At 51.3% G+C, this 26,006-nt stretch overlaps 1 protein-coding gene across 1 annotated transcript; it reads left to right on the top strand.

The window, feature by feature from the left end:
- The first annotated feature begins 147 nt into the window (after positions 1-147).
- POLR2A (RNA polymerase II subunit A) lies at positions 148-25,782 on the top strand. Its single transcript, XM_058283584.2, has 29 exons — positions 148-682; positions 8,886-9,018; positions 9,172-9,308; positions 9,402-9,575; positions 9,746-10,027; positions 10,382-10,543; positions 10,686-10,906; positions 11,150-11,282; positions 11,823-11,947; positions 12,040-12,250; positions 12,871-13,080; positions 13,166-13,334; positions 13,514-13,608; positions 13,756-13,959; positions 14,121-14,343; positions 15,156-15,339; positions 15,743-15,914; positions 16,013-16,118; positions 16,216-16,421; positions 20,424-20,648; positions 20,767-21,013; positions 21,320-21,420; positions 22,315-22,419; positions 22,508-22,690; positions 22,949-23,152; positions 23,349-23,535; positions 23,655-23,768; positions 23,946-24,095; positions 24,200-25,782. Exons 1-29 carry the CDS (start codon positions 590-592, stop codon positions 25,354-25,356), a joined length of 5,913 nt encoding a protein of 1,970 aa, XP_058139567.1. The 5' UTR covers positions 148-589; the 3' UTR covers positions 25,357-25,782.
- The last annotated feature ends 224 nt before the right edge of the window (positions 25,783-26,006 follow it).

Here is a 26,006-nt window from a genome sequence, read left to right as displayed (position 1 = left end):
AAGAGGTCGCTTAGCCAGGGACCCAGGAAGGGCGGACCAACGACTCAACCGCGCGCCCCATGCAGGCCGGCGCCGGCGGCCCCGTAGCGCAAGGGAGGGCGGGAAAGGAAGGGGCGGGGATGCCAGGGCGAATCTATAAAGGGCGTCATTCTGCCAGTTCGCTCCTCAGAAGCGCCGAGAGCGCGGCCGGGACGGTTGGAGAAGAAGGTGGCTCCCGGGAGGGGGAGAGACAAACTGCCGTACCCTCTGCCTGAACACTGCCGTAACCTCTGCCGTTCAGGAGCCCGGTTACTTATTTATTCGTTACCCTTTTTCTTCTTCCTCCCCCGGAAACCTTTTCCTTCCCCCTCCTCTTTTTTTTCCTTTTTGGGAGACGAAAAATCTCCGGGAAGGGGAAGAAGCCCTTCTTTCGCTCCTTTTCATTTCCCCGCCTCCTTCCCTCCCCCACCTCTCCCTCCTCCGGCCTTTTCCTCCCTTCTCGGGGAGGTCCTTCCCGGTGGCCGCCCCGACGGGGTCTGAGCACCTAGGCGGAGGCGGCGCAGGCTTTTTGTAGGGAGGTTTGCGCCTGCGCAGCGCGCCTGTCTCCACGATGCACGGGGCCGGCCCCCCCTCGGGGGACAGCGCATGCCCGCTGCGCACCATCAAGCGAGTGCAGTTCGGAGTCCTCAGTCCGGATGAACTGGTAAGCGGGCGGGGCTGGACGATGGCTGCGGGAACTTGGTGCTGCTGGCGGCCTGCAGGGGACGGGGTGGGCGGACCGGCTAGTGGCGCCGAAGGCAGTGCGGGGTCCAGCCTTGCGACCTCCCAGAGTTCAGTTTTGGAAGCGTTTGAACCAGCCTTAGCGCCGGGTCCGAGAACAGGGATGGGTAGGGTTGGGGGGAGGTCGCAGTGTTTCTTTGAGGAAGACTAACTGGAAGGGCTGGAGGGTGAGGAGGGAGAGAGGACGACCCGTTCCACATCTGAGTTGTCTACGGGGAATTGAACCTGAGACCTGGAATGTGGGAAGGTGGTGCTTAACCACTGAACCACATCAGGTTCCCTGAGTTGTCTTTCTCGTTTGTTTTGCCTTTTTTTTCTTTTTCTTCAGGAGGCACCGGGAACTGGACCCCGGACCTCCTATGGGAGAGGCAGGTGCTCATTTGCTTGAGCCACATCCACTCCCTATTTTATTGTATTTTCAGTAGGAAATTATTGGAGAATCATAAGCAGGAGGGTGACATGATCAAATTTACATTTTAAAAATACATTAAAAAAATACTGTTTTTTGAATAACTGATGTGTCAGGGTTAAGAATGGAAGCCAAGAGAGACTATAAGGAGGGGAGTCCTAGGAGAGAGCTGTTGGCTTGGACTGGGTCCTTTGTGGAGTTAACGGAGGGAGCCAGTTGACTGTGGAAAATGAAGTTAAAGTGCTGTGTTGTGGATGGAGACAGTTTGCTGGACCGGAGGGCTGAACTGGGTGAAAGTTGTGTCAGAAGTTAGGATGTCCTGATTCCACATCACAGAATAAATTTCAATGGAATTAAGGTTTAAACCTGAAAAGAAAAAAAAATCTGTAAAAGCACTAGAAAAAAATTTATCAGTTTTATCAGTCTTTTAATATTCATATTTTTCAGCACAGCATTTCCGCTTCTAAGAATTTATCCTTAAATAACAACTCTCAACTTCCCTCCTTAAGCATGCATGTCCCCCCACTCCACCCTCTCCTTACCTGGCTTAGGAAATGGCTCCATCCAACCCAGTTGCTTAGACCCAGAACCTCAAAGCTTTGATTCGTCTCTTTCTCACAACCTCCCTTCAAGACCATTGGTTCTGCCTTTAAAAATATGTCTAGGGAAGCAGACTTGGCCCAGTGGTTAGGGTGTCCGTCTACCACATGGGAGGTCTGCGGTTCAAACCCCGGGCCTCCTTGACCCATGTGCAGCTGGCCCATGTGTAGTGTTGATGCTTGCAAGGAGTGCCTTGCCACACAGGGTGTCCCCACGTAGGGGAGCCCCACATACAAGGAGTCACCCCATAAGGAGAGCTGCCCAGCGCGAAAGAAAGTGCAGCCTGCCCAGGAATGACACCACACACGGAAAACTGACACAACAAAAAGAAATACAGATTCCCATGCCGCTGACAACAACAGAAGCAGACAAAAAGAATAACATGCAGCAATTGGACACAGAGAACAGACAACTGGGGCAGTGGGGGAAGGGGAGAGAAATAAATACAATAAATCTTTAAAAAAATATATATGTCTAGATTCAGGCATTATGCCCACCTCCCTCAACCACCATGTTCCACTGCCTTTCACACCACCGTCATCCATGAAGTACTGTAGCAGCCCTTGCCCCCATGTGGCCGTCCTACACTTGCAGAACAGCTAGAGAGATCTTTTCATCATGTCCCTGCCCTACTTGGAGTCTTCTCCATTCCTTAGATTTAGAACAAAATCCAGACTCCTTACTGTGGCCTCTGAGGTCCTGTATGAGCTGCTCACCTCTCATTACCAGTCTCCTCTTTGCTATTTTTTAACCGCACTGCCCTGCTTGTTCCTCCAACAGTGCAAGCTCATTCCTGCCTCAGGGACTTTATTACTCACAGTTCCCTGCTGAAATAGCATTGCCCAGACCTTTTTCTTGTCAACTTGGTCTCTGTTGAGATGGCATACTTTCAGAATGCTGCCCTGATCACCCTATTTAAAATAGCACCCCCTGCACTTTTTACTCCCTCTTCTCTGCTTTTTTGCCCCTCATAACCTGTCCCTACCAGAAAAGGTTGTTTTTTCTGCTTCTTGCTCCCCCATGAGAATGTACATTTCACAGGGTACCTTGTCTGTATTAGTCACCTCTGTTCCCTCAGCTAGTGCCTGGCACATGATAAGGTACCTAATGAAAATTAGTCCAAGAGTGAATGAAATAGTTGGATGAATACACACATATGTAGAAGGATTTATATTATGACATTTGAAAGCAACAATTATAAACCTAAATATTAGCAGGAACCCTATTGAATAACTGAGTCTGTTCTTAGAGTAGAACAAGACCTTCCCAATATGTTAATCCTGCTGGTCCCAAACTGGGCACTAAGGTGTCTGGAGACACCACAGCAAACTCCAGGAGCAGGGGGAGAGGTTTTAAATTTTCAAGAGGAATGTACTTTTTGTCTTCTGGGAGCTACTATTTGAGGTAGTTCAGTTTCAGCATTAGATGGCGCTAAAGCTCTTGATGACGTCATGTCTTTGTGAAACTGGGGCTTTATAAGTTGCTATGGTCTGGGCAAACATCACTGTGGGACAAGAAATAAGGCTGACGTCGTCCAGTTTGATTCTAAGGTTTGAGAAGTTGTGCAGTGCCCAGGAGGTGCCATTAGGAAGTAATCATGGTTATCTGAGAAAGAAATTACTTTTTCTTTAAATTTATATGTATTTGTTTTTCAAATGACTACTAAGTTGTTAGCACATAAATACTTAAGTTGTTTGGATCTAGTTACTTAATAATGGATCTCTTAGGTATTTCTTTTGGCCTAAGGAGTGCAGTGAAGAAGTTACTGAGACACTAAGGGCTCTGTGAACTGATAGTTTAGGAATTTTCAGATTAAATGAAAAAGTTACCAAATCATATGCCGAATGAGGTGTCTCATTTAGAAAAAAAGAGGAAAAAAATATAAGAACATATTTGCATTTTCAAAAATATGGAGGGTTGTTCACAAACTTTACAGGGGTCATCTCTAGGGTCTAGGGTTATGGGGGACTTTGATTTTATTCTGCACTGCTCCTGTGTTTTGAGGAAATAAAATAACAGTTCCACTTTGGGTAAAGGTATGTTTGGGTAAGGGGCTTCTTGTGGAACAGGTATTTAAGCTTGGAACATTCCCCAAAGGTCTTGGAGCAAGGATGTAATGGAGGTGGAGAAGGCTGTGAGGCAGAGCAGTCTTTACTGTCATAAGGTGGTTTGGGATGTTGCCTGGCATTGGGGAAAGGAGACAAGGAAGGCTGTTGGCTAGGGTTTTATGCAAAGCTTGTACACAATCGGGGAATGGGGTGCTTGATTACATTTGAACGACTTGACCCTTTTTCATTAAAAATAACCATTTATTGGACTGTCCACATGGAATGAATTTATATCTTATACGAAGAAGGATTTAAAGCAGTAATGTAGTCCTTAGTGAAGGTGTGGGATACCCTGGTGGAATCCAAAAATTATCCCTGTCTTCTAGTTATTTATAATCTAATGAGGGATTTCCTATGCATGTAACAAATATTGGCTGAGCCCCTATTATGTGCTGGCTACTGTGCTAGGCCCTGAAAATATAAAGATAAATCCTCAAGGATTGCAGCCCAGTGGGAGAGACAGATGTGTAAACATGCAGTTAAAGGAAATTGGGCTAAGAATCTTGCTAGGGTGTGGTTAGAGCTAGGACAAGTTAGAGAGGACTTTATAAAGTGGAGACTTTATAAAGAAGTGACGATTGAGCTGGGTCTTTTTTTTTTTTTTTTAACACTTATTTATTTCTCTTCCCTTCCCATCCCACCGCCTCTCCCCAGTTGTCTGTTCTCTGTGTCTATTTGCTGTGTCGTCATCTTTGCCGCTTCTGTTGTTGTCAGCGGCATGAGAATCTATGTCTCTTTTGGTTGCGTCATCTTGTTGCATCAGCTCTCCTTGTGTGCGGCACCATTCCTGGGCAGGCTGCACTTTCTTTTGCTCTGGGCGGCTCTCCTTATGGGGCGCACTCCTTGCGGGTGGGGCTCCCCTATGCAGGGGACACCCCTGCGTGGCAGGGCACTCCTTGCATGCATCAGCACTGTGCGTGGGCCAGCTGCACACGGGTCTAGGAGGCCTGGGGTTTGAACCGCGGACCTCCCATGTGGTAGGACGCCCTAACCACTGGGCCAAGTCCGCTTCCCTAAACTGGGTCTTAAAAGATGAACAGAGGATTACTCAAAAGGGGGCATGTGAAACAAAAGGAACTTTGAGAGGACTTGGGGGGCGGGGATTGTGTTATCAAATAAGCCTGTAAAAATGGTGGAGGCCAGATTGTAAGGACTGTGAATGTTTTGCCAAAGGCAGAGGAAAGAGAATGAGTATTCATTGAGACTCTACCACAGACCTTATTTTCTAGAGAGGGGCTGTACTGGCAAGAGAACCCAGCTGGTGACCAGCCACCCCCTCCAGAGTCTAGCCTTCATCCTGCAGGCAGAAAGGGACCAGAGTCTGGTTGAAGGGTGGGGACTAATGTAGTTTGTATATGTACCAAAATGACAGATTGTACGTTTAAGATGGAGGAATAGTCCTTCCCATTAACCAGCACTCCCTGGCTGCTGCCCAGGACACGCCCCTGCCCAGTGGCCTCCGTCTGGGAGCAGAATCCAGAGCTGGGGCGGGGTCGGCTTGCTGCGCATGCATGCACTGGCTGAGCAGAGGGAAGTGAGAAATTGTGAGTGGGACTTCCCTGAGGCTCCTCTGTAGTGACTGTTCTGGTGGCCAGGTTCAGGCCTGCTCCTGCTTTTTTATCATTCTAGGTGAGCAAATCCCTTTGTGATGTTTTACCTCAAGGCTCCTGCGCTGTTCATTTAGTCACCTTGCCTGCCTGAGGCCATGTCAGGTTGTCTAGGTTAGTTGTGGGTCTTCAGAACCTCTGCAGCCTTGGATCTGGAGGCTGTTTCAGTTTTCCCCAGGCAGTGGCTAGTCATGTCCCTTCTAGGGGTTTACTGCTCTGCCTGTCAGGGGCAGCGTTCTCTCCTGTTTCCAAGCTCTCTGAGGGCCCCTCTCAGTGACAGAGAATCCTATGCTGTTTCTTTCAGTTTAAACATTTTTGGGGTGCCTGCCTGGGAGGTGCTTATAATCTCTAGAGAGACAGACCTGAAGGTGATTTCACTGCATTATAGGAAGTGCAATGACAGAGGGACTGTGGCAGTGTGGAAGAGGGAGGGGAGGCGGTGGAAGGCCTTCAGGAGGAGCAGTGCCTGCGCTGAGGCTTGTAGTAGGAGTTTGCCTGGTGGGGAAGGATCTTCCAGGGAGAGGCAGTAGCAGCTAAGGTACAGGTACCGGAGGGGGGCAGTGCAAATGGTGCTGGGTACCAGGACTACAGGGCCAGGTTCCTGGGGCGTTAAACAGGATGGTGCGGAGCCTCAGGGCAGCACTTTTTGTAAGCTCTTCAGAGGACAAGAGGGCACTGACGATTCCATTTCTCTTTTAGAAGGAGCAGCCTGATTGTGATGTAGAGGGAGAAAGCCTGGTGGCCTGTGAGAACACTCTCACGTAGGCTACAAAGGAAAGGCCGGAACCAGGAAAGTAGTTATAGAGATGGAAAAGAAATAAGGAGGAGGTAAAAATGACCGGTTCTTGGCAAATGATTGCATAACTGTTGTTTCTTGGACACCTGCATGTCTTGGGCTCTAGCAGGCTAAATAAATCCCTGACAGTGACGTGGTTCATAAATGATAGAGCCAGAATTCCAGCACCAAAGCCCATGCTCTGCTTTATGCCCGAAAGTAAGGAAGGATAACTATAAAGTTCTCACTCGCGTGCTTCCACCTGAGGTGGGGACTAAGGAAAAGGGGAGGTTTTTGTGCATAGAGGAGTTTACTTTTAGACATGCTGAATTTGCATTATCTGTGGGATGGCTGCAGGCAGATCGACAGATAGTTAAATACATGAATCCAGAGTCCAGAAGAAAAGTGAGCTCTGGAGATAGAGATCTGGGATTCATCAGAATATAGCTAATACCTGGGATGGCAGCCAGGATAGGAGCAAAATGTGGAGAGCTGGGGCCCTGGGGAGAGCCTGGGGAGCAGCCATGGCAGAGATGCCTAAGAAGGAGAGGACTGAGAAGGCAGCCAGTGAGGTAGGAAGAGTGGCTTGGAGGCAGAGAGTGTGCCTTGAGGAGGGGACTCAGCTACAGTGTGTCCCATGCAGCCAAGAGAGCCACCAGGATGAGGACTGGGTAGAGCTCTTTGGCCCATCAGAAGTGGTTTCTGTTGGATGGTGGTAGAGGAAAATGTGATGCTGAGGAAGACTACTGTGCATAAGCACTAGGGGTCACTACATTTTTGCTGATTTGAACTCAGCCATATGTTTTTTCAGCATGACTTAGTAGAGAGAATGCCCAGGCAAAACCAACAGACCTGGGTTCAAATCCTGGCTCTACCGCTTTTTAGCTGCTTGACCTTAGGCCAGGCAGATTTGCTGTAATCTTCAAAATGACGACAGTTGTGCTTGCGTAATAATTTAGTTTGAAGATAGGAGTGAGAATCAGGGCGGCGGACTTGGCCCAGTGGTTAGGTCATCCGTCTACCACATGGGAGGTCTGTGGTTCAAACCCCTGGCCTCCTTGACCTGTGTGGAGTTGACCCATGCACAGTGCTGATGGGCGCGAGGAGTGCGGTGCCACGCAGGGATGTCCCCCGCGTAGGGGAGCCCCACACACAAGGAGTGCACCCCGTAAGGAGAGCTGCCCGGTGTGAAAGAAAGTGCAGCCTGCCCAGGAATGATGTCGCACACACAGAGAGCTGACACAACCAGATGACGCAACAAAGAGAAACACAGATTCCCATGCTGCTGACAACAACAGAAGCGGACAAAGAAGACGCAGCAAATGGACACAGAGAACAGACACCGGGGTGGTGGGGGAAGGGAGAGAAATAAATAAATAAATCTTTAAAAAAAGAGAATCAGCTAGGACTGTGCTCAGCACCAGGTATTAAACTGATTATAGAGTTTAAGTAGTTATTTATGCTGCACCTAGTAGAGTGGGATGAGCATGTGCTTTGAGGTCATAGAGAATTAGATTTAACTTGTAGCTACCGTTCCTTCTGATCAAGGCCCTGAGAAGGTCGCTGCACGCAGTCTCAGGTTTCTCATGTCTAGAAAATAGAACTGCATTTCAAGGAAGTTAGTGGTTAGAATCAGAGATACAAAGTACATAAGGATGATGGGCACCTGGCATGAAGTTGATCCTCATATGGAAGGAAGCTCTCATTCAATCTTTTAAGCTCTCTCCTCTGGGTGTTTAGAGGACCAGGGCTTAGCTAACTTAAGAATCCTTAGTTTTCAGTGCAAGAAAAGAGCTAAAGGTAACTGCTACCATGTTCTAGCCCAGGGCAGAAACTGCCTCTCCAACCCATGTCTAGTTCTGAGTACTCTGTCTCACCCTTTCTTTCCCTGAATTGGCCCCCCTGGTTCCTGGATCCACCTTTCTCAGGATTCCAGCCCTTCATCTCACGGGGCCTGGGTTCAAGTGTGCTCCCAATCAGTCCCACCAACCTCTCCTCCCAGCACCCACTCTCCTGACCAATAGTAAAATCTCCAGCTGATCTGGAAGAGTTCAGGCAGGTCAGGTCCTTGAGCAGGAGGGGCACAGAGGCAAGACTGCAGTTGCAAGTGCCTTGTTTCTCAACAGGAGCCAAGGTTAGAGTTGGAAGGCATGTCTGGAAGTGGGACACCCAGGCTGCTGTGGGTGGGGATGGGTGAGGGTACAAGAGGGTTCCTGCCAGGGATTCAGATTTGTGGGATTGATTTCAGCTTTAGGGAAGAAAGAAGGCATTGATTTTTTTTTTTCCTTGAAACTCTTTGTGGTTAAATCCTATGTATATGAATTACTTAGAATTCAACCCAGAGGGATGTCTTAGGGCTCAAGTTCTAGAGAAAGCTGTTTGTATGGAGCCTGACTGCACTCTAGGCGAGTACCCCATCCCCAGTAGACAGTGACAGGAAAAGCTTTTGGCCTGTAGTATTCATTTTTGGCATTTCCAGAGGTTCACACATTCACCCCCCATTCTCCTCACCTGGGCTAAACTTGGCTAGTCCTTCCCTAGGTAGTTTGGGGTTCTCTCAGACCTCCAGTTATGACAGCTGGAAACAGGAATCCTGTTTAGTTGTCATCGGCCTTTCTTTTCCACAGAAGCGAATGTCTGTGACAGAGGGAGGTATCAAATACCCAGAGACGACTGAGGGAGGCCGCCCCAAGCTTGGGGGACTGATGGATCCCAGGCAAGGGGTGATCGAGCGGACTGGCCGCTGCCAAACATGTGCAGGTAAGTGCTAGGGGGCCCAGTGTGGGTTCCTGAAGAGAGGGCGAGAGCTGTGGGTCCACAAAGAAAACCAGGGCCAAGGGTGGACTCCTGGAGCCCTAGTCTTTGAGGTTCGTGGAGCTTGAAGAGATGAGTGCCAGGTGTGTGCTCCCACAGGAAACATGACGGAGTGTCCTGGCCACTTTGGCCACATTGAGCTGGCCAAGCCTGTGTTCCATGTGGGCTTCCTAGTGAAGACAATGAAAGTTCTGCGTTGTGTCTGCTTCTTCTGCTCCAAATTGCTCGTGGATTCTGTGAGTGCTGAGGGGCCCTGGCTTGGGGAGAAGGGCTTCTCAGCCCTGGAGGAGGGGGCAGGACCAACTGACTTTGCTGTGCTCTGTCCCCAGAACAACCCAAAGATCAAGGACATCCTGGCTAAGTCCAAGGGACAGCCCAAGAAGCGGCTCACACATGTTTATGACCTTTGCAAAGGCAAAAATATCTGCGAGGGTGGGGAGGAGATGGACAACAAGTTCGGTGTGGAGCAGCCTGAGGGCGATGAAGATTTGACCAAAGAAAAGGTGACTGGGGCTGCGGAGACTCTTAGGAGGTGGGAAGTGGGCAGCGGTCAGGAGGTGGCAGAAGAAACGGGCATTGGGAAGGAGATAGAGGAGCAGGAGGGGCTGGCCTGGTGTGAACAGGGATGGCCCAACCCCTGGGCCCTCCCTCATGACTCCTCTCTTCCCGGAAGGGCCATGGTGGCTGTGGGCGGTACCAGCCCAGGATCCGGCGCTCAGGCCTGGAGCTGTATGCAGAGTGGAAGCACGTCAACGAGGACTCTCAGGAGAAGAAGATCCTGCTGAGTCCTGAGCGGGTGCACGAGATCTTCAAGCGCATCTCTGATGAGGAGTGCTTTGTGCTGGGCATGGAGCCCCGCTTTGCCCGGCCCGAGTGGATGATCGTCACCGTGCTACCTGTGCCCCCCCTCTCTGTGCGGCCTGCTGTTGTGATGCAGGGTTCTGCCCGCAACCAGGTCAGTGCGGCTTAAGTGCTCGGCTCTCAGCGGGGTGGCTGGGTGTGGGAGAGCAGAAAGCCAGCAGGGCGAGGTGTGCCAGGACCCCTGGTGGAGTGGACTGCGCTTGCGCTTGGTGGATGCACAGATCGCTGGGTCTGTGCGCACCCTGCCCCTTACCTAACAGCTGTGTGACCCTCAGTGAGGTCCTTAACATGGTTAAAGTTCATCAGGGTGCTTCCTTAGTTGTAAAACAAGAGTGAGAAGACCTGCCTCCCAGGATGGGGCAAGAGATGAGCTGTGTGCCTGGCACATGTGTGGTGAGAGCTCAGTCACAGTGGCTGCTGTTGTGATGGTGACAATTCCCTACCTCAGGATGACCTGACTCACAAACTGGCCGACATTGTGAAGATCAACAATCAGCTCCGGCGAAATGAGCAGAACGGTGCAGCGGCCCACGTCATCGCAGAGGATGTGAAGCTCCTTCAGTTTCATGTGGCCACGATGGTGGACAATGAGCTGCCTGGCTTGCCCCGAGTGAGTCCACACACTCCTGGCCCCCTGAACTGGGGAGGAGAGTGGCGTGGAGGCAGCATGGGGTGCTAGTGTGAAGCTTCCACTATGGAGGAGAAGCCAGTGCTAACTGCTGTGTGGCACCCTGCCCTGTGTGTCTTCACAGGCCATGCAGAAGTCTGGGCGTCCCCTCAAGTCCCTGAAGCAGCGATTAAAGGGCAAGGAAGGCCGGGTACGAGGGAACCTGATGGGCAAGCGAGTGGACTTCTCAGCCCGTACCGTCATCACCCCCGACCCCAACCTCTCCATTGACCAGGTTGGCGTGCCCCGCTCCATTGCTGCCAACATGACCTTTGCAGAGATTGTCACTCCCTTCAACATTGACAGGTGCGCCTTCTCCATTCAGAAGCTCTGCTTGGAGTGGTCAGGGGGCACGCAACCACAGTGGGAGGCTTCAAGAGAGGAGGGCACCGGGCAGTGCTCGCTCCACCTTGGGAAGTAGGCTCAGAGCGAGATGGAGAGAGAGCAGAAGTTTAGAAGCTCGGGCTTCCACTCGGGGCTTGGGATGCAGTGGTGGCAGCAAGGACTTTTGGGGAAGCACTCTGTTCATTGCATCTCCTTCTTCCTCAGACTCCAGGAACTGGTACGCAGGGGAAACAGCCAGTACCCAGGGGCCAAGTACATCATCCGAGACAATGGTGACCGTATCGACCTGCGCTTCCACCCCAAGCCCAGTGACCTTCACCTGCAGACTGGCTACAAGGTGTGTTGCCAGACCACGGCCTCCATCCCACCAAGGCAGGGAGTTCTCTGGGATAAGGGCACGGCACCTGTGGCTGTCCTGGGCATTAGGATCCAGGCTTGCTGTCTTGAATGATTTATTTTTCTTGGGGTACCGTATACACATTTCCCGTTTTCACTGTTCCTAAGTACACAGTTCAGAGGTGTTTGTTACCTCCACACCATGGCGGGTAGGAGTGGCTTAAACCCAAGGCAGCGTGAGGGGTACACACGGCATGAAAGAGGCCTCCATGGGGGAGCAAAGGGGGGGCCTCTGTGTTCAGTGTCTCACGTGGCTTTCCCCCCAGACTGAGTTCCTTGAGGCCAGTGGGTGCTTCATCTTACTCCTCTCTGATAACCTAGTGTTTAGCCCAGGCCCTGGACCAAAGTGGGTGTGGGACAAGTGTTTGAAGTGAAGTAACGCCAGAAGCATTCCCTGCCATCTGTAAAGCACTTTCAGGCCCTGGTCCTTGCATTCTTCCTGTGCGCCCTGCACTGAGCTCTCTCTGCCCCTCCTCCCTAGGTGGAGCGGCACATGTGCGACGGGGACATTGTTATCTTCAACCGGCAGCCCACGCTGCACAAGATGTCCATGATGGGGCACAGGGTGCGCATTCTGCCCTGGTCTACTTTCCGCTTGAACCTTAGGTCAGTCCCACAGCTGCGGGAGCAGGCCGGGAGGGTGGGCTGGGGCCTGGCCGCTCCCCCAGGTCTCACTCTGACCTTTTCTCTCTTTGAAGTGTGACAACTCCGTACAATGCAGATTTTGATGGGGACGAGATGAACTTGCACCTTCCCCAGTCTCTGGAGACCCGGGCTGAGATCCAGGAGCTTGCCATGGTGCCCCGCATGATCGTCACCCCCCAGAGCAACCGGCCCGTCATGGGCATTGTGCAGGACACGCTCACGGCAGTGCGCAAGTTCACCAAGAGAGACGTCTTCCTGGAGCGGGTGTGTGGTCCCAGAGCTGAGGCCAGGGCTGGGCAGAGGCTTCAGAGGTGGCAAGGAGGGGAGGGGTCAAGAGCCGTGAGGTTTTGCTGGGTCTGCACTGACCTGACAGGACTGTCATATCTGAGGTGGAAGGAAAGATTAGAAGCCAAGAGAAGTGTAAAACTTGAGCACCTTACGTAATTCTTTGAAATTTCATGTGGTTCTAAAATTCAGGTGGGGATTGGTTGTAGCTCAAGTGATAGAGCACCTGCTTCCCATGTATGAGGTCCTGGGTTCAATCTTTGGCGCCTCCTTTAAAAAATAAAAATAAATAAAATTCGGGTGTCATTTGTGAATTAAAGGTGGTCTTGTTAAAATCTTATTATCAAATTATTTTTTCCTTCATTTGTTTCTTAATTCTAAAAGTAATTCATGTTTATTGTTTTAAATGCATACACACACTTGCATATACAACTATTTCAGTGAACCCTTCATTAAAAGTTTGAAAAGTACTTTTCCTGGTGTCCCTTTGCCTCAAATCTGGCTTTCCCTCTTCGGAGGGAGGGTGCCTCCTCTGACATTCCTCTGACATTCCTGGGGTGTGAGGCCTGCAGGTCTAACTTCCCCGTGTCCTCTTCCAGGGTGAAGTGATGAACCTCCTGATGTTTCTGTCCACGTGGGATGGAAAGGTCCCACAGCCCGCCATCCTCAAGCCCCGTCCCCTGTGGACAGGCAAGCAGATCTTCTCCCTCATCATCCCAGGCCACATCAACTGTATCCGGACCCACAGCACCCATCCTGATGATGAGGACAGTGGCCCTTACAAGCACATCTCTCCTGGGGACACCAAGGTAGGACTTGGCTTCTGGATAAGTGGGGACAGGATTTGGACCTGGGAGCCAGAGCAAGGACCTTGAGTGGGTGCCTTGTCCCCAGGTGGTGGTGGAGAATGGGGAGCTGATCATGGGCATCCTGTGTAAGAAGTCTCTGGGCACATCAGCCGGCTCCCTGGTCCACATCTCTTACCTAGAGATGGGTCACGACATCACTCGCCTCTTCTACTCCAACATTCAGACTGTCATTAATAACTGGCTCCTCATCGAGGGTAAGCCTGGGGGCTCTGCCATGCCCTCTGTGAATCCCCTCTCTTCCACTTCTTTCTGCTCTTCCATCCATTTTTCCTCTTTGCATTTGGTGTCTCTGCCTACTCTCTTGGCTACAATTCCATCCCATGTTTCTTGGGAGTCTAAAGTGGGTGTTGCTGATGCTTCTCCTTATCTCTAGGTCATACCATTGGCATTGGGGACTCCATTGCCGACTCTAAGACTTACCAGGACATTCAGAACACTATCAAGAAGGCCAAGCAGGACGTGATAGAGGTGAGCGGGAAGGCTGAGTAGGAGGCTCTCAGGGACTCTGGAATTCACATCAGCAAGAGCAAAGGGGTTGTAAGGAAGAGTGGGAAAGAGAATAGAGTAGGGGTCCGTGTCCCACTGAGAACTCTGCCTCCTCCGCTGTGCCCCCAGGTCATCGAGAAGGCACATAACAACGAGCTGGAGCCCACCCCAGGGAACACTCTGCGTCAGACCTTTGAGAATCAGGTGAACCGCATCCTCAATGATGCCCGAGACAAGACTGGCTCCTCTGCCCAGAAATCCCTGTCTGAATACAACAACTTTAAGTCTATGGTGGTGTCCGGGGCAAAAGGTTCCAAGATCAACATCTCCCAGGTGGGGAGCCTTGTCTTTCTGGGTGTTGGGCCACACCAAAGGTTGGGAGGAGGAGGGAAGGTGTGTGCAGGTGTCATGTTGGGGAGTTGGGGAAGAATGATGGGGCCTCTTACTCTTAAGGAAGAGGGGACTTGGAGTCACCCACTTTTTTGGTTTCCCAGGTCATTGCTGTTGTTGGGCAACAGAACGTGGAGGGCAAACGGATTCCGTTTGGATTCAAGCACCGGACTCTGCCTCACTTCATCAAAGATGACTACGGGCCTGAGAGCCGTGGCTTTGTGGAGAATTCCTACCTGGCCGGCCTCACACCCACTGAGTTCTTCTTCCATGCCATGGGGGGTCGTGAGGGGCTCATCGACACAGCTGTCAAGACTGCCGAGACTGGTGAGGCCTTTCTCAGTCCCAGGGCCCTTCCAGGGGCACCGCAGGCTGAGAAACCCCTAGGGGGACCGGGGTGGGGTGGGTGTTCTCAGGTGAATGGTCTCTATTGCGAGATGTGGCAAACATCTTTGTTCTTTTTTTTTTTTTAAAAGATTTATTTTTATTTATTTAATTCCCCTCCCCTCCCCCGGTTGTCTGTTTTCTGTGTCTTTTTGCTGCGTCTTGTTTCTTTGTCCGCTTCTGTTGTCGTCAGCGGCACGGGAAGTGTGGGCGGCGCCATTCCTCGGCAGGCTGCTCCCTCCTTCGCGCTGGGCGGCTCTCCTTATGGGTGCACTCCTTGTGCGTGGGGCTCCCCTACGCGGGGGACACCCCTGTGTAGCACAGCACTCCTTGCACGCATCAGCACTGCGCATGGGCCAGCTCCACATGGGTCAAGGAGGCCCGGGGCTTGAACCGCGGACCTCCCATGTGGTAGACGGACGCCCTAACCACTGGGCCAAAGTCCGTTTCCCAACATCTTTGTTCTTATTGCTGTATGGCATTCCAAGATGCCAAGCTTGGCTCTTGGTCAGTGACATGGGGGGTGGTTCCCAGGGGACCTTAGTGGGCCCATGGTCCAGCTAGTGGTGGACCTGACTTTAATTAAAAGTCCTCGGGGATGGGGGGAGGCTACAAGCCCCCAGAGAGCGGACTGTTCTGGAGAACAGGTAGGTTAAGGCCCCAGACTAGCTGGCAAGGGTTTGTCCCGAGATGGGGAGGGCCTTGGGGCTGTGGCATCTTCTTGCCTAGGTCCCACCTCTGATCACTTACCCTAGGATACATCCAGAGGCGGCTGATCAAGTCCATGGAATCAGTGATGGTGAAGTATGACGCGACTGTGCGCAACTCCATCAACCAGGTGGTGCAGCTGCGCTATGGCGAGGATGGCCTTGCCGGAGAGAGCGTCGAGTTCCAGAACTTGGCTACACTTAAGCCTTCCAACAAGGCTTTTGAGAAGAAGTGAGGAGGAGTGCAGGCGGGTGGTTCTCTTCCCTGGGGCACAGGGACTGAGTTGTAGGAGTTCCCCCTACCTCAAGAGATGGCCTGGAATGTGTCTTGCAGTAGACCTTAGCTCTGGAAGGTCAGCTCGGAGATGGGAGGTGGGATGGGGTGGAGGGCACAGTTGAGGCCTATGGCCACTCTGTCCCTGGTGATGGTGAAAAGCCGGCCCAGAGGGGCAGAGGTGCTTAGATCCTATTCACAGTACAGTCCTTGGACCTGGACCCTCTATTTCCCTACCTAGAATTTTTGTCCCCAGAACCCTGTCCCTGTGGGCTATGTAGCTGTGGGGGCCTCACCATGCTCTGGGGGAATCAGACCCCAGAACCCACCTTGCACCCCCTTCACCACCTGCCACCTGCAGGTTCCGCTTTGATTATACCAATGAAAGAGCCCTGCGGCGCACCCTGCAGGAGGATCTGGTGAAGGATGTGCTCAGCAATGCGCACATCCAGAATGAGCTGGAGCGGGAGTTTGAGCGGATGCGTGAGGATCGGGAGGTGCTTAGGGTCATCTTCCCAACTGGCGACAGCAAGGTGCGTCTGGGTGGGGTGCACTGTCCTGGAGATGTGCTGCTGCTGGGTGGCTGTCCCCCCAATTCCTGCTTCTCCTTATTCCTCCTCCCATCCCCCAGGTTGTCCTCCCCTGCAACCTGCTGCGCATGATCTGGAACGCTCAGAAAATCTTCCACATCAACCCTCGCCTTCCCTCCGACCTGCACCCCATCAAGGTGGTAGAAGGTGAGTACCTGCTTAGGGGGCTCTAGGCTGGGCTAGGGAACTGGAGTCTGCTGGGCCCTGTCCTCAACATCGCTTCGACCCCCTTTTTTGCCCCCAGGAGTTAAGGAATTGAGCAAGAAGCTGGTAATTGTGAATGGGGATGACCCGCTAAGCCGGCAAGCTCAGGAGAACGCCACACTGCTCTTCAACATCCACCTGCGATCCACACTGTGCTCCCGCCGCATGGCTGAGGAGTTTCGGCTCAGTGGAGAGGCCTTCGACTGGCTACTTGGGGAGATTGAGTCAAAATTCAACCAAGCCATCGTGAGTGCTCTCTTCACCTCCACCTTGCATTTCTCCTTTTACCTGTTGACTTCCCTGGGCTCCTAGAACAGCCCATCACCATCCTTTAGTAGCTCTCATTCTTCAGGAGACTGTTTGCCCAGCCCTGTGTTTGCTGTATCATATCCCTGTACAGTAGCAGAGCACCTTTATAACAAACAACCCTGAGAGAGGTGGCAGAAACTGAGGGTGGAAAGATTGTGTGACCGAATGGAGGTTACACAGGTAATAAGTAGCACAACTGGGATTTGAAATAGTACCATTGTTCTTTATTTTCTTGAAATGTCTGCTGTGTGTACAATTCTAATTTAGATAGAGGTGTAGGGAATTAGAGTAAGTAGGGCTTATAGATACTGGAATATGCTATCACTGCCTTTGAGCATTTTAAAGAATAATGGAAGAAAAGAAAAGCTATAATTAACTATAATTAAAGGCATGCTTCTGAATACATTAGATATAAATCCAGTTTTATAAAATAATTAAAAATGCATTAGGAGTAGGAGCGGATGTGGCTCAAGTGGTTGAGCTCATGCCTCCCACGTGGGTGATCCAGGGTTCAGTTCCTGGTGCCTCCTGAAAAAAAAAATGAAAAATACAAATGAAAAACCAAACTCAGGGAAGCCGACATGCCTCAGTAGCTGAGTGCCAGCTTCTCACATATGAGGTCTCCCAGGTTCAATCCCAGGCTCCCAGTATCTAAAAAAAAAGCATTAGGAGAATAAAACACTTTGAAACAAATTTAACAGAGAGAACACAAGAGTTGTACACTGAAACTACAAAACATTGCTGAAAGAAGTAGTGAAAGAGGACCTAAATAAATGGAAAAACCTGTGTGGGTTGGAAAACTTAATATTGTTAAGATGATAACATATATCCAAAGCAGTAGATTCAGTGCAATCCCTATCAGAATCCCAGTGGCATTTTTTTTACAGGAATGGGAAAAATTCCTAAAATTCATGTGACATTTCAAGGGATCAGAATTGCCAAAACAATATTGAAAAAGAAGAGCAAAGTTTGAGGACCCAAAATTCCCAGCTTCAAAACTTACTGCTGGGAAGCAGATGTGGCTCAAGCAATTGAACTGGTGCCTCCTAAAGAAGATGAGCAAGACTGCGAGCTTTTGCGACAGGCTGGCACAATGAGCTGATGCAACAAGAGACAAAAAGGAGGAAAAACATAATGAGAGACACTGCAAAGCAGGGAGCGGAGGTGGCTCAAGTAATTAGGTACCTCTTTCCCACATGGGAGGTCTTGGGTTCAGTTCCCTCTGCCTCCTAAAAAGACGACCAGCATTCAACAAACAGACCCAGCAAATGCAAACAGTGAGGGGGTGGGGAGAAATAAATAAATCTTTAAAATAAATTTAAAAATTTACTGCAAAGCTACAGTAGTTTAGTGTGATACTGGTATAAGGCTGTATATCTAAATGGATGGGATGGAAGTGAGAGTCCAAAAGAAACCTTCGCATTTACCGTCACTTGACCATAAATGACATCCACTTGTCATAAGGGAACCACCATCATTCACTGGGAGAACAGTCTTTTCTACACATGGTCCTGGCACATGCAAAAGAATGAAATTGGACGCTTACTTCACATCATACAGAAAAATTAAGTCAAACTGGATCAAAGACCTAAACACAAGAGCTGAAACCATCAAACTTAGAAAACAGATGTGACTCAAGCAGTTGGGCACCCACCTACCACATGTGAGTTCCTGGGTTTGGTTTCCAGTGTCTCCTAAAGAAGACGAGCAAGAGAGTGGCCTGATGCATCAAGATGACTCAACCAGATGCTACAACAAGAAAACACAACGAAAGGCTCATCAAGCAGGAAGTGGATGTCTCAAGTGATTGGGTACCTCCCTCCCACTTTGGAGGTCCCAGGTTCAGTTCCTGGTGCCTCCTAAAAAGATGAGTAGGCAGTGAGCACAAACAATGAAGGGGGAGAAATAAATAAAATCTTTAAAAAATCAAAACACATCAAACTCTTAGAAGAAAGCATAAGCCTTAATCTTAGGTATAATATCAAAAATGCAAAACAACAAAAGAAAAGTTAGATAAATTGAACTTTAATTTATAAAAATTAAACACTTTTGTGCCTCAGAGGACTCCATTAATGAAGTAAAAAGACAACCCATAACATTAGAGAAAATATTTGTAAATCATGTAGGTGTAAAGGGACTTGTATTCAGAATACTTGAAGAGCTAATACAGCTAAATAATAAAAAGGCAAATGACCTAGTTAAAAAATGAAAAGATGCTCTGCATCATTAACCATCAGGGAAATAAAAATGTAAACCACAATGAGATACCACCTTATGTCCATTAATGTGGCAAAAATAAAAAAGTAGCGAGTGTTTTTGAGGATGTGAAGAAATTGGAACCCTCACGTGTTGCTCATGGGAATGGTGCAGCTGCTGTGGGGAGCAGTTTGGTGGTTCTTCAAAACATGAAATAGAGTTACCATGTGACCCAGCAATGCCAGTTCTAGGCATGTACCCAAGAGATTTGAAAACTTATGTCTACACAAAGACTTGCACGCAAATGTTTATAGCAGAACTTTCCGTAACAGCCAAGCAGTGGAGACAACCTTAATGCCCATCCATACAAGGGAACATTCAGTGACAGAGTAATGAGCAATCAAGCCTCAAAAACCCTTGATGAGGGAAGCGGATGTGGCTCATCTGATAGAGTGTCCGCCTACCACATGGGAGGTCTACGGTTCAAACCCAGGACCTCCTGACCTGTGTGGTGAGCTGGCCCACGCGCAGTGCTGCCATGTGCAAGGAGTGCTGTGCCACGCACAGGTGTCCCCTGCATAGGAGAGCCCCACGCACAAGGAGCGCACCCCTCAAGCAGAGCCGCCCTGTGCAAAAAAAAGTGCAACCCACTGAGGAGTGGCGCTGCACAGTGTGGAGAGCTGACGCAGCAAGATGACGCAACAAAAGAAGAGACACATTCTCATTGCAGCCAAGAATGCAAGCGGGCACAGAAGAACACACAGCAAATGGACACAAGAGCGCAGGCAACAGGGGGAGGGGAGAGAAATTTAAAAAAATAAAATCTTTAAAAAACAAAAAAGCCATGATGAACCTTAAATGCACAGTACTAAAGGAAAGAAGCCATCAGGAAAGGCACAATACCATGCGATTGCAGTGAAAAGAGTGACTCTCACAGTGCATGAATATATCTCAAAAAATAATGTATTAAGGAAGCTTCCTATTTAAGAGACTGTTATAAGATGGATGTTTCCCCTGTAATTTTAGGACAGTTTTAGAAGTTTTGGATTTTAGATGGTAAAGAGTCATTTAGTGGGAAACAGTGTGACCCAACCAATTGGGCTCCCGTCTACCATATAGGAGGTCCAGGGTTCAATACCCAGGGCCTCCTTGTGTGCGCAAGCTGGCCCACACAGAGCGCCAGCCCATGTGGGAATGCGGCCCTACGCAGGAGTGCCACCCTGCGTGGGAGTGCCGCCCAGTGTGGGAAAGCTGCCCCACGAAGAAGTACTGGCTGGCACGGAGAGCTGGTGTAGCAAGACGACGCAACAAGAGACACAGAGGAGAGAAAAGAAGATGTAACAAAACAGGGAGCTGAGGTGGTGCAGCGAACAATTGCCTTTCTCCCACTCTGGAAGGTCCCAGGATTGGTTCCAGAGCTGCCTAATGAGAATATAGGCAGACACAGAAGAACACACAGCGAATGGACACAGAGAGCAGACAACAGGAGGAATGGGGAAGTGGGGGAGAAATAAATAAAAAATCTAGAAAAAAAAAATTTTGTGATGTGCAGCCTAGCAGGTGCTAAACTGAAGCTCTGACTGACAAAAGCCCATGCTGAGGGTTTTTACGCCTCTCTGCCTTTGCTGAGCCCACGTGCCCAGTGTTCTTTAAGATGAGTGAGTAGTTTGATCTGCCTCCTGCTCCAGTTCCCCAGAAATGAGTACTTTGCTTTTTCTGATGCCACCTTTCCTTCCTCCTTAGGCCCATCCTGGGGAAATGGTGGGAGCTCTCGCTGCACAGTCTCTAGGAGAACCTGCCACCCAGATGACCTTGAACACCTTCCACTACGCCGGTGTGTCTGCCAAGAACGTGACCCTGGGTGTGCCCCGACTGAAGGAGCTCATCAACATTTCCAAGAAGCCAAAGACCCCCTCACTTACCGTCTTCCTGCTGGGCCAGTCTGCTCGAGACGCTGAACGAGCCAAGGTAGGGTTTGGGGGCATAGGCGTCTGGAAAGGAGGAAGTCGTTTGGGATTTAGGAGAGTTTGAAGAGGCTTTTGGAGTCACCCAAATCCCTGTGTTACCAATCCCCTTTCCTTCCCAGGACATTCTGTGCCGCCTGGAACACACAACGTTGAGGAAGGTGACTGCCAACACGGCCATCTACTACGACCCCAATCCCCAGAGCACGGTGGTGGCCGAAGATCAGGAATGGGTGAATGTCTACTATGAGATGCCCGACTTCGACGTGGCCCGAATCTCCCCCTGGCTGTTGCGTGTGGAGCTGGACCGGAAGCACATGACTGACCGGAAGTTGACCATGGAACAGATTGCGGAAAAGATCAATGCTGGTGAGGCCAGGAGGGCAGGCTGGCGCAGGAGTGCTGCCTGGGCCCCCCCCTGCAGTCTCCACTGTCCTCCATCCCTGAGAGAGGCACCTCCCTCACCCCTTCTGGCTACCAATTCTTTCCTACCAAAGCGTCTTTGTGGCAGCATGGCCTTTTCTCTCCTTGGTGTCTCATCTCCCTCTTTCTAGGGGGGTTCTGTGAGGAGGAGGGAGGCCAAAAGAGAGCCCTGTAAGGGGAGAGCTGAGAGTGAGCAGCAGCAGGGAGGCAAGACCTCCCTGTCTTTTTCATGGTTCATTCTTGTCCTACCAGGTTTTGGCGATGACTTGAATTGCATCTTTAATGATGATAATGCAGAGAAGCTTGTGCTCCGTATCCGCATCATGAACAGTGATGAAAACAAGATGCAAGAGGCAAGTTGGAGCTGAGAGGAAACTGACATGTCAAACATAGGAAACCATTACAACTTGTTAGTGACCAAGATACTAAAATGAAAGCAATCTTGAGGGGCCACTGTCACCCACAAAATATTGGAATTGGGACTGGTAGAAAGCAGTGATTCTCAAAATTCTTAGTAGCAAAATTCTATGAAATCTGAAGCAGCAGGTAGATAGTTGGTATTGAAGTAGGGGCAAGTCCCCAAGCCCTGTCCCCTGGCCTTCTCCCCTGAGGCTCTTGCAGCTTCTCTTGTAGGGCAGGACCAAGCTCAGCCACGAGGCAGCAGCAGAGTTGGGGTCAGGTTAGACAGGAGGGAGGGAAAGTGGTGTGACAGACAGCAAGGATGACAAGACCCGTGAAATGCTGGGCTGCGCCTGGCTCCTGAGCGTGGCTCCTAGACCTTCAGCAGATGCAGACACCTTTTTCACAAAATACTCAGAACTCACCAACTACTGAGCTATAGGAGAATGGTTAAGAAACTTCTGATCTATCCAGCGGGAATACAGTATGCATCCATTAAAAGGGATGTTGTCAAGACAGAAGGAGCCTGGGAAAATAGTTAAATGCCAGAACCACCAGTGAGAAGTGTTGTGTGCCACTTAATGGCCACTGCACATGGGCACAGGGTCAGGTGTTGGCCAGGACCATGCTACAGTGGAAACTGTGTCAGGATGGTGGGGTGTGAGTGTCCTTCTTAGATTTCTGTTAAGATTACTTTTAAAAAGCACGATAAAAAATAATCTTGCTCGGTCTGAAGAGCGCAGAGTGTGTTGGCCTAAATTATTCAGTCCTTGAGGAGCTGTGGCTTGGGGGTGAGAGCCTGGGGAGAGGCCAGAGGATTCCAGGATTGCCAATCTCACTCGCTACAGGAAGAAGAGGTGGTGGACAAGATGGATGACGATGTTTTCCTGCGCTGCATTGAGTCCAACATGCTGACAGATATGACCCTGCAGGGCATCGAGCAGATCAGCAAGGTCAGCTGTTCACTCCCTAGCCCCCTCCCACCCCCCAACCTCAGCCCACAACCCCAGCGCCCGCCCTGAGCTCTCTGCCTCCCTCCAGGTGTACATGCACTTGCCGCAGACGGATAATAAGAAGAAGATCATCATCACGGAGGATGGGGAGTTCAAGGCCCTGCAGGAGTGGATCCTAGAGACTGACGGGGTGAGCTTGATGCGGGTGCTGAGCGAGAAGGACGTGGACCCCGTGCGCACGACGTCCAATGACATCGTGGAGATCTTCACGGTGAGCCCCTTGGGCCACATGGCTCCGCTCCTTCTGGCCCTTTCTGGCTCCAGGCACCCCCGGGCAGTGACTGCATTCCATCCTCTCCTCTGCAAGCTTTCCTTGCTCTTTTTTTTTTGTTGTTCCAGTACCTGAATTCACTTTGATGTCAGTCACCTTCTGTGACCTCTCTCTCTCGGTCTGGGTGGTGGGTGGTGGCAGGAGCAGAGAAGAGAGTAGAGCTCCCTGGTCCTAAGCTCTGCCCCCCTTCCTTGCTAGGTGCTGGGCATCGAAGCCGTGCGCAAGGCCCTGGAGCGGGAGCTGTACCACGTCATCTCCTTCGACGGTTCCTACGTCAATTACCGGCACTTGGCCCTTCTGTGTGACACCATGACCTGTCGCGGCCACTTGATGGCCATCACCCGACACGGAGTCAACCGCCAGGATACTGGGCCTCTCATGAAGTGTTCCTTTGAGGAAACGGTAAAGGCCGAACTGCAGAGGGTGGAAAAAGAAGGGAAGGAGGGTTGCTGGGGGAAGAAGGGCCTGCCGAGGTGTGAGCGTGCAGCAGCCTCAGTGCGCTGCCCTGCCTGGTGCAGCCAGAGCCTGACGATGGTGGGCGGCCCCAGAGCCTGCCCCAGGGGTTCTCATGGGCCTGGGTCTCCCTCACGGTTGTCAGGTGGATGTGCTTATGGAAGCAGCCGCACACGGGGAGAGCGACCCCATGAAGGGCGTGTCTGAGAACATCATGCTGGGCCAGCTGGCTCCAGCCGGCACTGGCTGTTTCGACCTCCTGCTGGATGCAGAGAAGTGCAAGTATGGCATGGAGATCCCCACCAACATCCCCGGCCTGGGGGCCGCAGGACGTGAGTATGAGATTTGGCCTTGGGAACCCACTGGGTCCAGGAAGGGGTCAGGCAGGCCCTGGTGGGGTGGCGCCACCTCCTAGGTGCCTGTCCTCATCAGTGCTTACGCCTCGTTGCAGCCACTGGCATGTTCTTTGGCTCGGCACCCAGTCCCATGGGAGGAATTTCTCCTGCCATGACGCCCTGGAACCAGGGTGCAACCCCAGCCTATGGCGCCTGGTCTCCCAGTGTCGGTGAGTAGCCTGGCCCAGGGCAGAGAGCTTCACGGTTGTTCGGAGGGGGGGATGCTGGAATCTTGAAGAGTAGCCGTTGTTGGGATGCCGGAAGGTATAGGGGGCGTGGGAGGGGCGTGGGAGTGTGGGATTGGGCTCTAGCTCTGGTTTTATTAACCTGTTTCCCGCACTCGGCAGGGAGCGGAATGACCCCAGGAGCAGCTGGCTTCTCTCCCAGTGCTGCTTCAGATGCCAGCGGCTTCAGCCCCGGTTATTCTCCTGCCTGGTCTCCCACCCCCGGCTCCCCGGGCTCCCCAGGCCCCTCAAGCCCATACATCCCTTCACCAGGTGAGCTGTTCTGTCTGCAAGGGGCCAAGTCCATTTCTTCTTTGATAGCTTCCTTCTGGTTGAGTCTCCATCACTTAACTTCTTTGTCGGCTTCCTTTCCACAGGTGGTGCTATGTCTCCCAGCTACTCGCCAACTTCACCTGCCTACGAGCCCCGCTCCCCTGGGGGCTATACTCCCCAGAGTCCTTCTTACTCCCCAACTTCACCCTCCTACTCCCCAACCTCCCCATCCTATTCTCCAACCAGTCCCAACTATAGCCCCACATCACCCAGCTACTCCCCGACTTCTCCCAGCTACTCCCCGACTTCTCCCAGCTACTCTCCAACCTCTCCCAGTTACTCTCCAACCTCTCCAAGCTACTCTCCAACGTCTCCGAGCTATTCGCCAACATCACCCAGTTACTCGCCAACCTCTCCCAGCTACTCACCAACTTCTCCCAGTTACTCACCAACATCTCCCAGTTACTCGCCAACTTCACCCAGCTATTCTCCCACCTCACCCAGCTACTCGCCGACCTCTCCGAGCTATTCACCTACATCTCCAAGCTACTCGCCAACCTCCCCAAGTTACTCACCCACCAGCCCTAACTATTCTCCAACCAGTCCCAATTACACACCAACATCACCCAGCTACAGCCCAACATCACCCAGCTACTCACCTACTAGTCCCAACTATACACCGACCAGCCCTAACTACAGCCCTACCTCTCCGAGCTACTCCCCAACTTCACCCAGCTACTCCCCAACATCTCCGAGCTACTCCCCTTCAAGCCCAAGATACACACCCCAGTCTCCCACCTACACCCCAAGCTCTCCCAGCTACAGCCCCAGCTCTCCCAGCTACAGCCCTACCTCACCAAAGTACACCCCAACCAGTCCTTCCTACAGTCCCAGCTCACCAGAGTACACCCCGACCTCTCCCAAGTACTCCCCTACCAGCCCCAAATATTCGCCCACTTCTCCCAAGTACTCACCTACCAGCCCCACCTATTCGCCAACCACCCCAAAATACTCACCAACATCTCCTACTTACTCCCCCACCTCTCCTGTCTATACCCCGACCTCCCCCAAGTACTCGCCCACCAGCCCCACCTACTCTCCCACTTCCCCCAAGTACTCGCCCACTAGCCCCACCTACTCTCCTACCTCCCCCAAAGGCTCCACCTACTCGCCCACCTCCCCTGGCTACTCGCCCACCAGCCCCACTTACAGCCTCACCAGCCCGGCCATCAGCCCGGATGACAGCGATGAGGAGAACTGAGGGCGCACGGGGTGCGGCGGCTGGTTAGGGAGAAGGCACCTGGGGGTGCTGGGCAGTTCCCGCCCCCACGTGACCACCCCCAGCCCCTTGTACATAATAACTCTTTGTGGCAGAGTTCCCCATTGAAGTTCTGGATCCCATTTCTAATGGGGCTGCTTGTCTTGTTTTCTAATTGTGCTTTCTCAGAACACCCCCCTGGCTGGGGTGGTCTCCTTCCTGCCCCACCCACACCATCCTGTCCCCAGATGGAGGACCCTTCCTTCTTGCCTGTGGCTTGACTGGGGCTAAAGGATATTTTAACTTCTTAGGGGTAGTTCCTGCTCTGGGTCACTACATCAGATTTTCAGAAAGAACAAAGCTAAAGCTGCCTTTTGTCTGTTATTTTATTTTTTGAAGTTGAAATAAAGTTTACTAATTTTGACCAAATATACATGTATCGTGTCCTTAATCGGGGTTCAGGGGAGGCAGGAGTACCCAGGCCCCGCGCCAGCCCTGGTTCTTTGGCCGACCTGGTGAGGCAGTGGGGGGAGGCCAGAAAATGACCAGATGGTAGATCCAGTGTTGAACGACACTGTCCCTGTTGTGGGCCAGCGACTTGTTGCCTCCCGCTGGGCCCACAGTGGTTCCAGAGGTGCATTGAATGAGCTGCT

The sequence above is a fragment of the Dasypus novemcinctus genome, chromosome 21 (assembly GCF_030445035.2).
Source record: "Dasypus novemcinctus isolate mDasNov1 chromosome 21, mDasNov1.1.hap2, whole genome shotgun sequence".
Classification (NCBI taxonomy): Eukaryota; Metazoa; Chordata; class Mammalia; order Cingulata; family Dasypodidae; genus Dasypus; species Dasypus novemcinctus.
This window is presented reverse-complemented; position numbering and strand designations above follow the sequence as displayed.

Coding starts and splice junctions, on each gene's coding strand:
- POLR2A (XM_058283584.2), top strand. CDS start 590: ATGCACGGGGCCGGCCCCCCCTCGGGGGACAGCGCATGCCCGCTGCGC. Junction 9,309..9,401: donor CCAAATTGCTCGTGGATTCT/GTGAGTGCTGAG, acceptor CTCTGTCCCCAG/AACAACCCAAAGATCAAGGA. Junction 10,544..10,685: donor AGCTGCCTGGCTTGCCCCGA/GTGAGTCCACAC, acceptor GTGTCTTCACAG/GCCATGCAGAAGTCTGGGCG.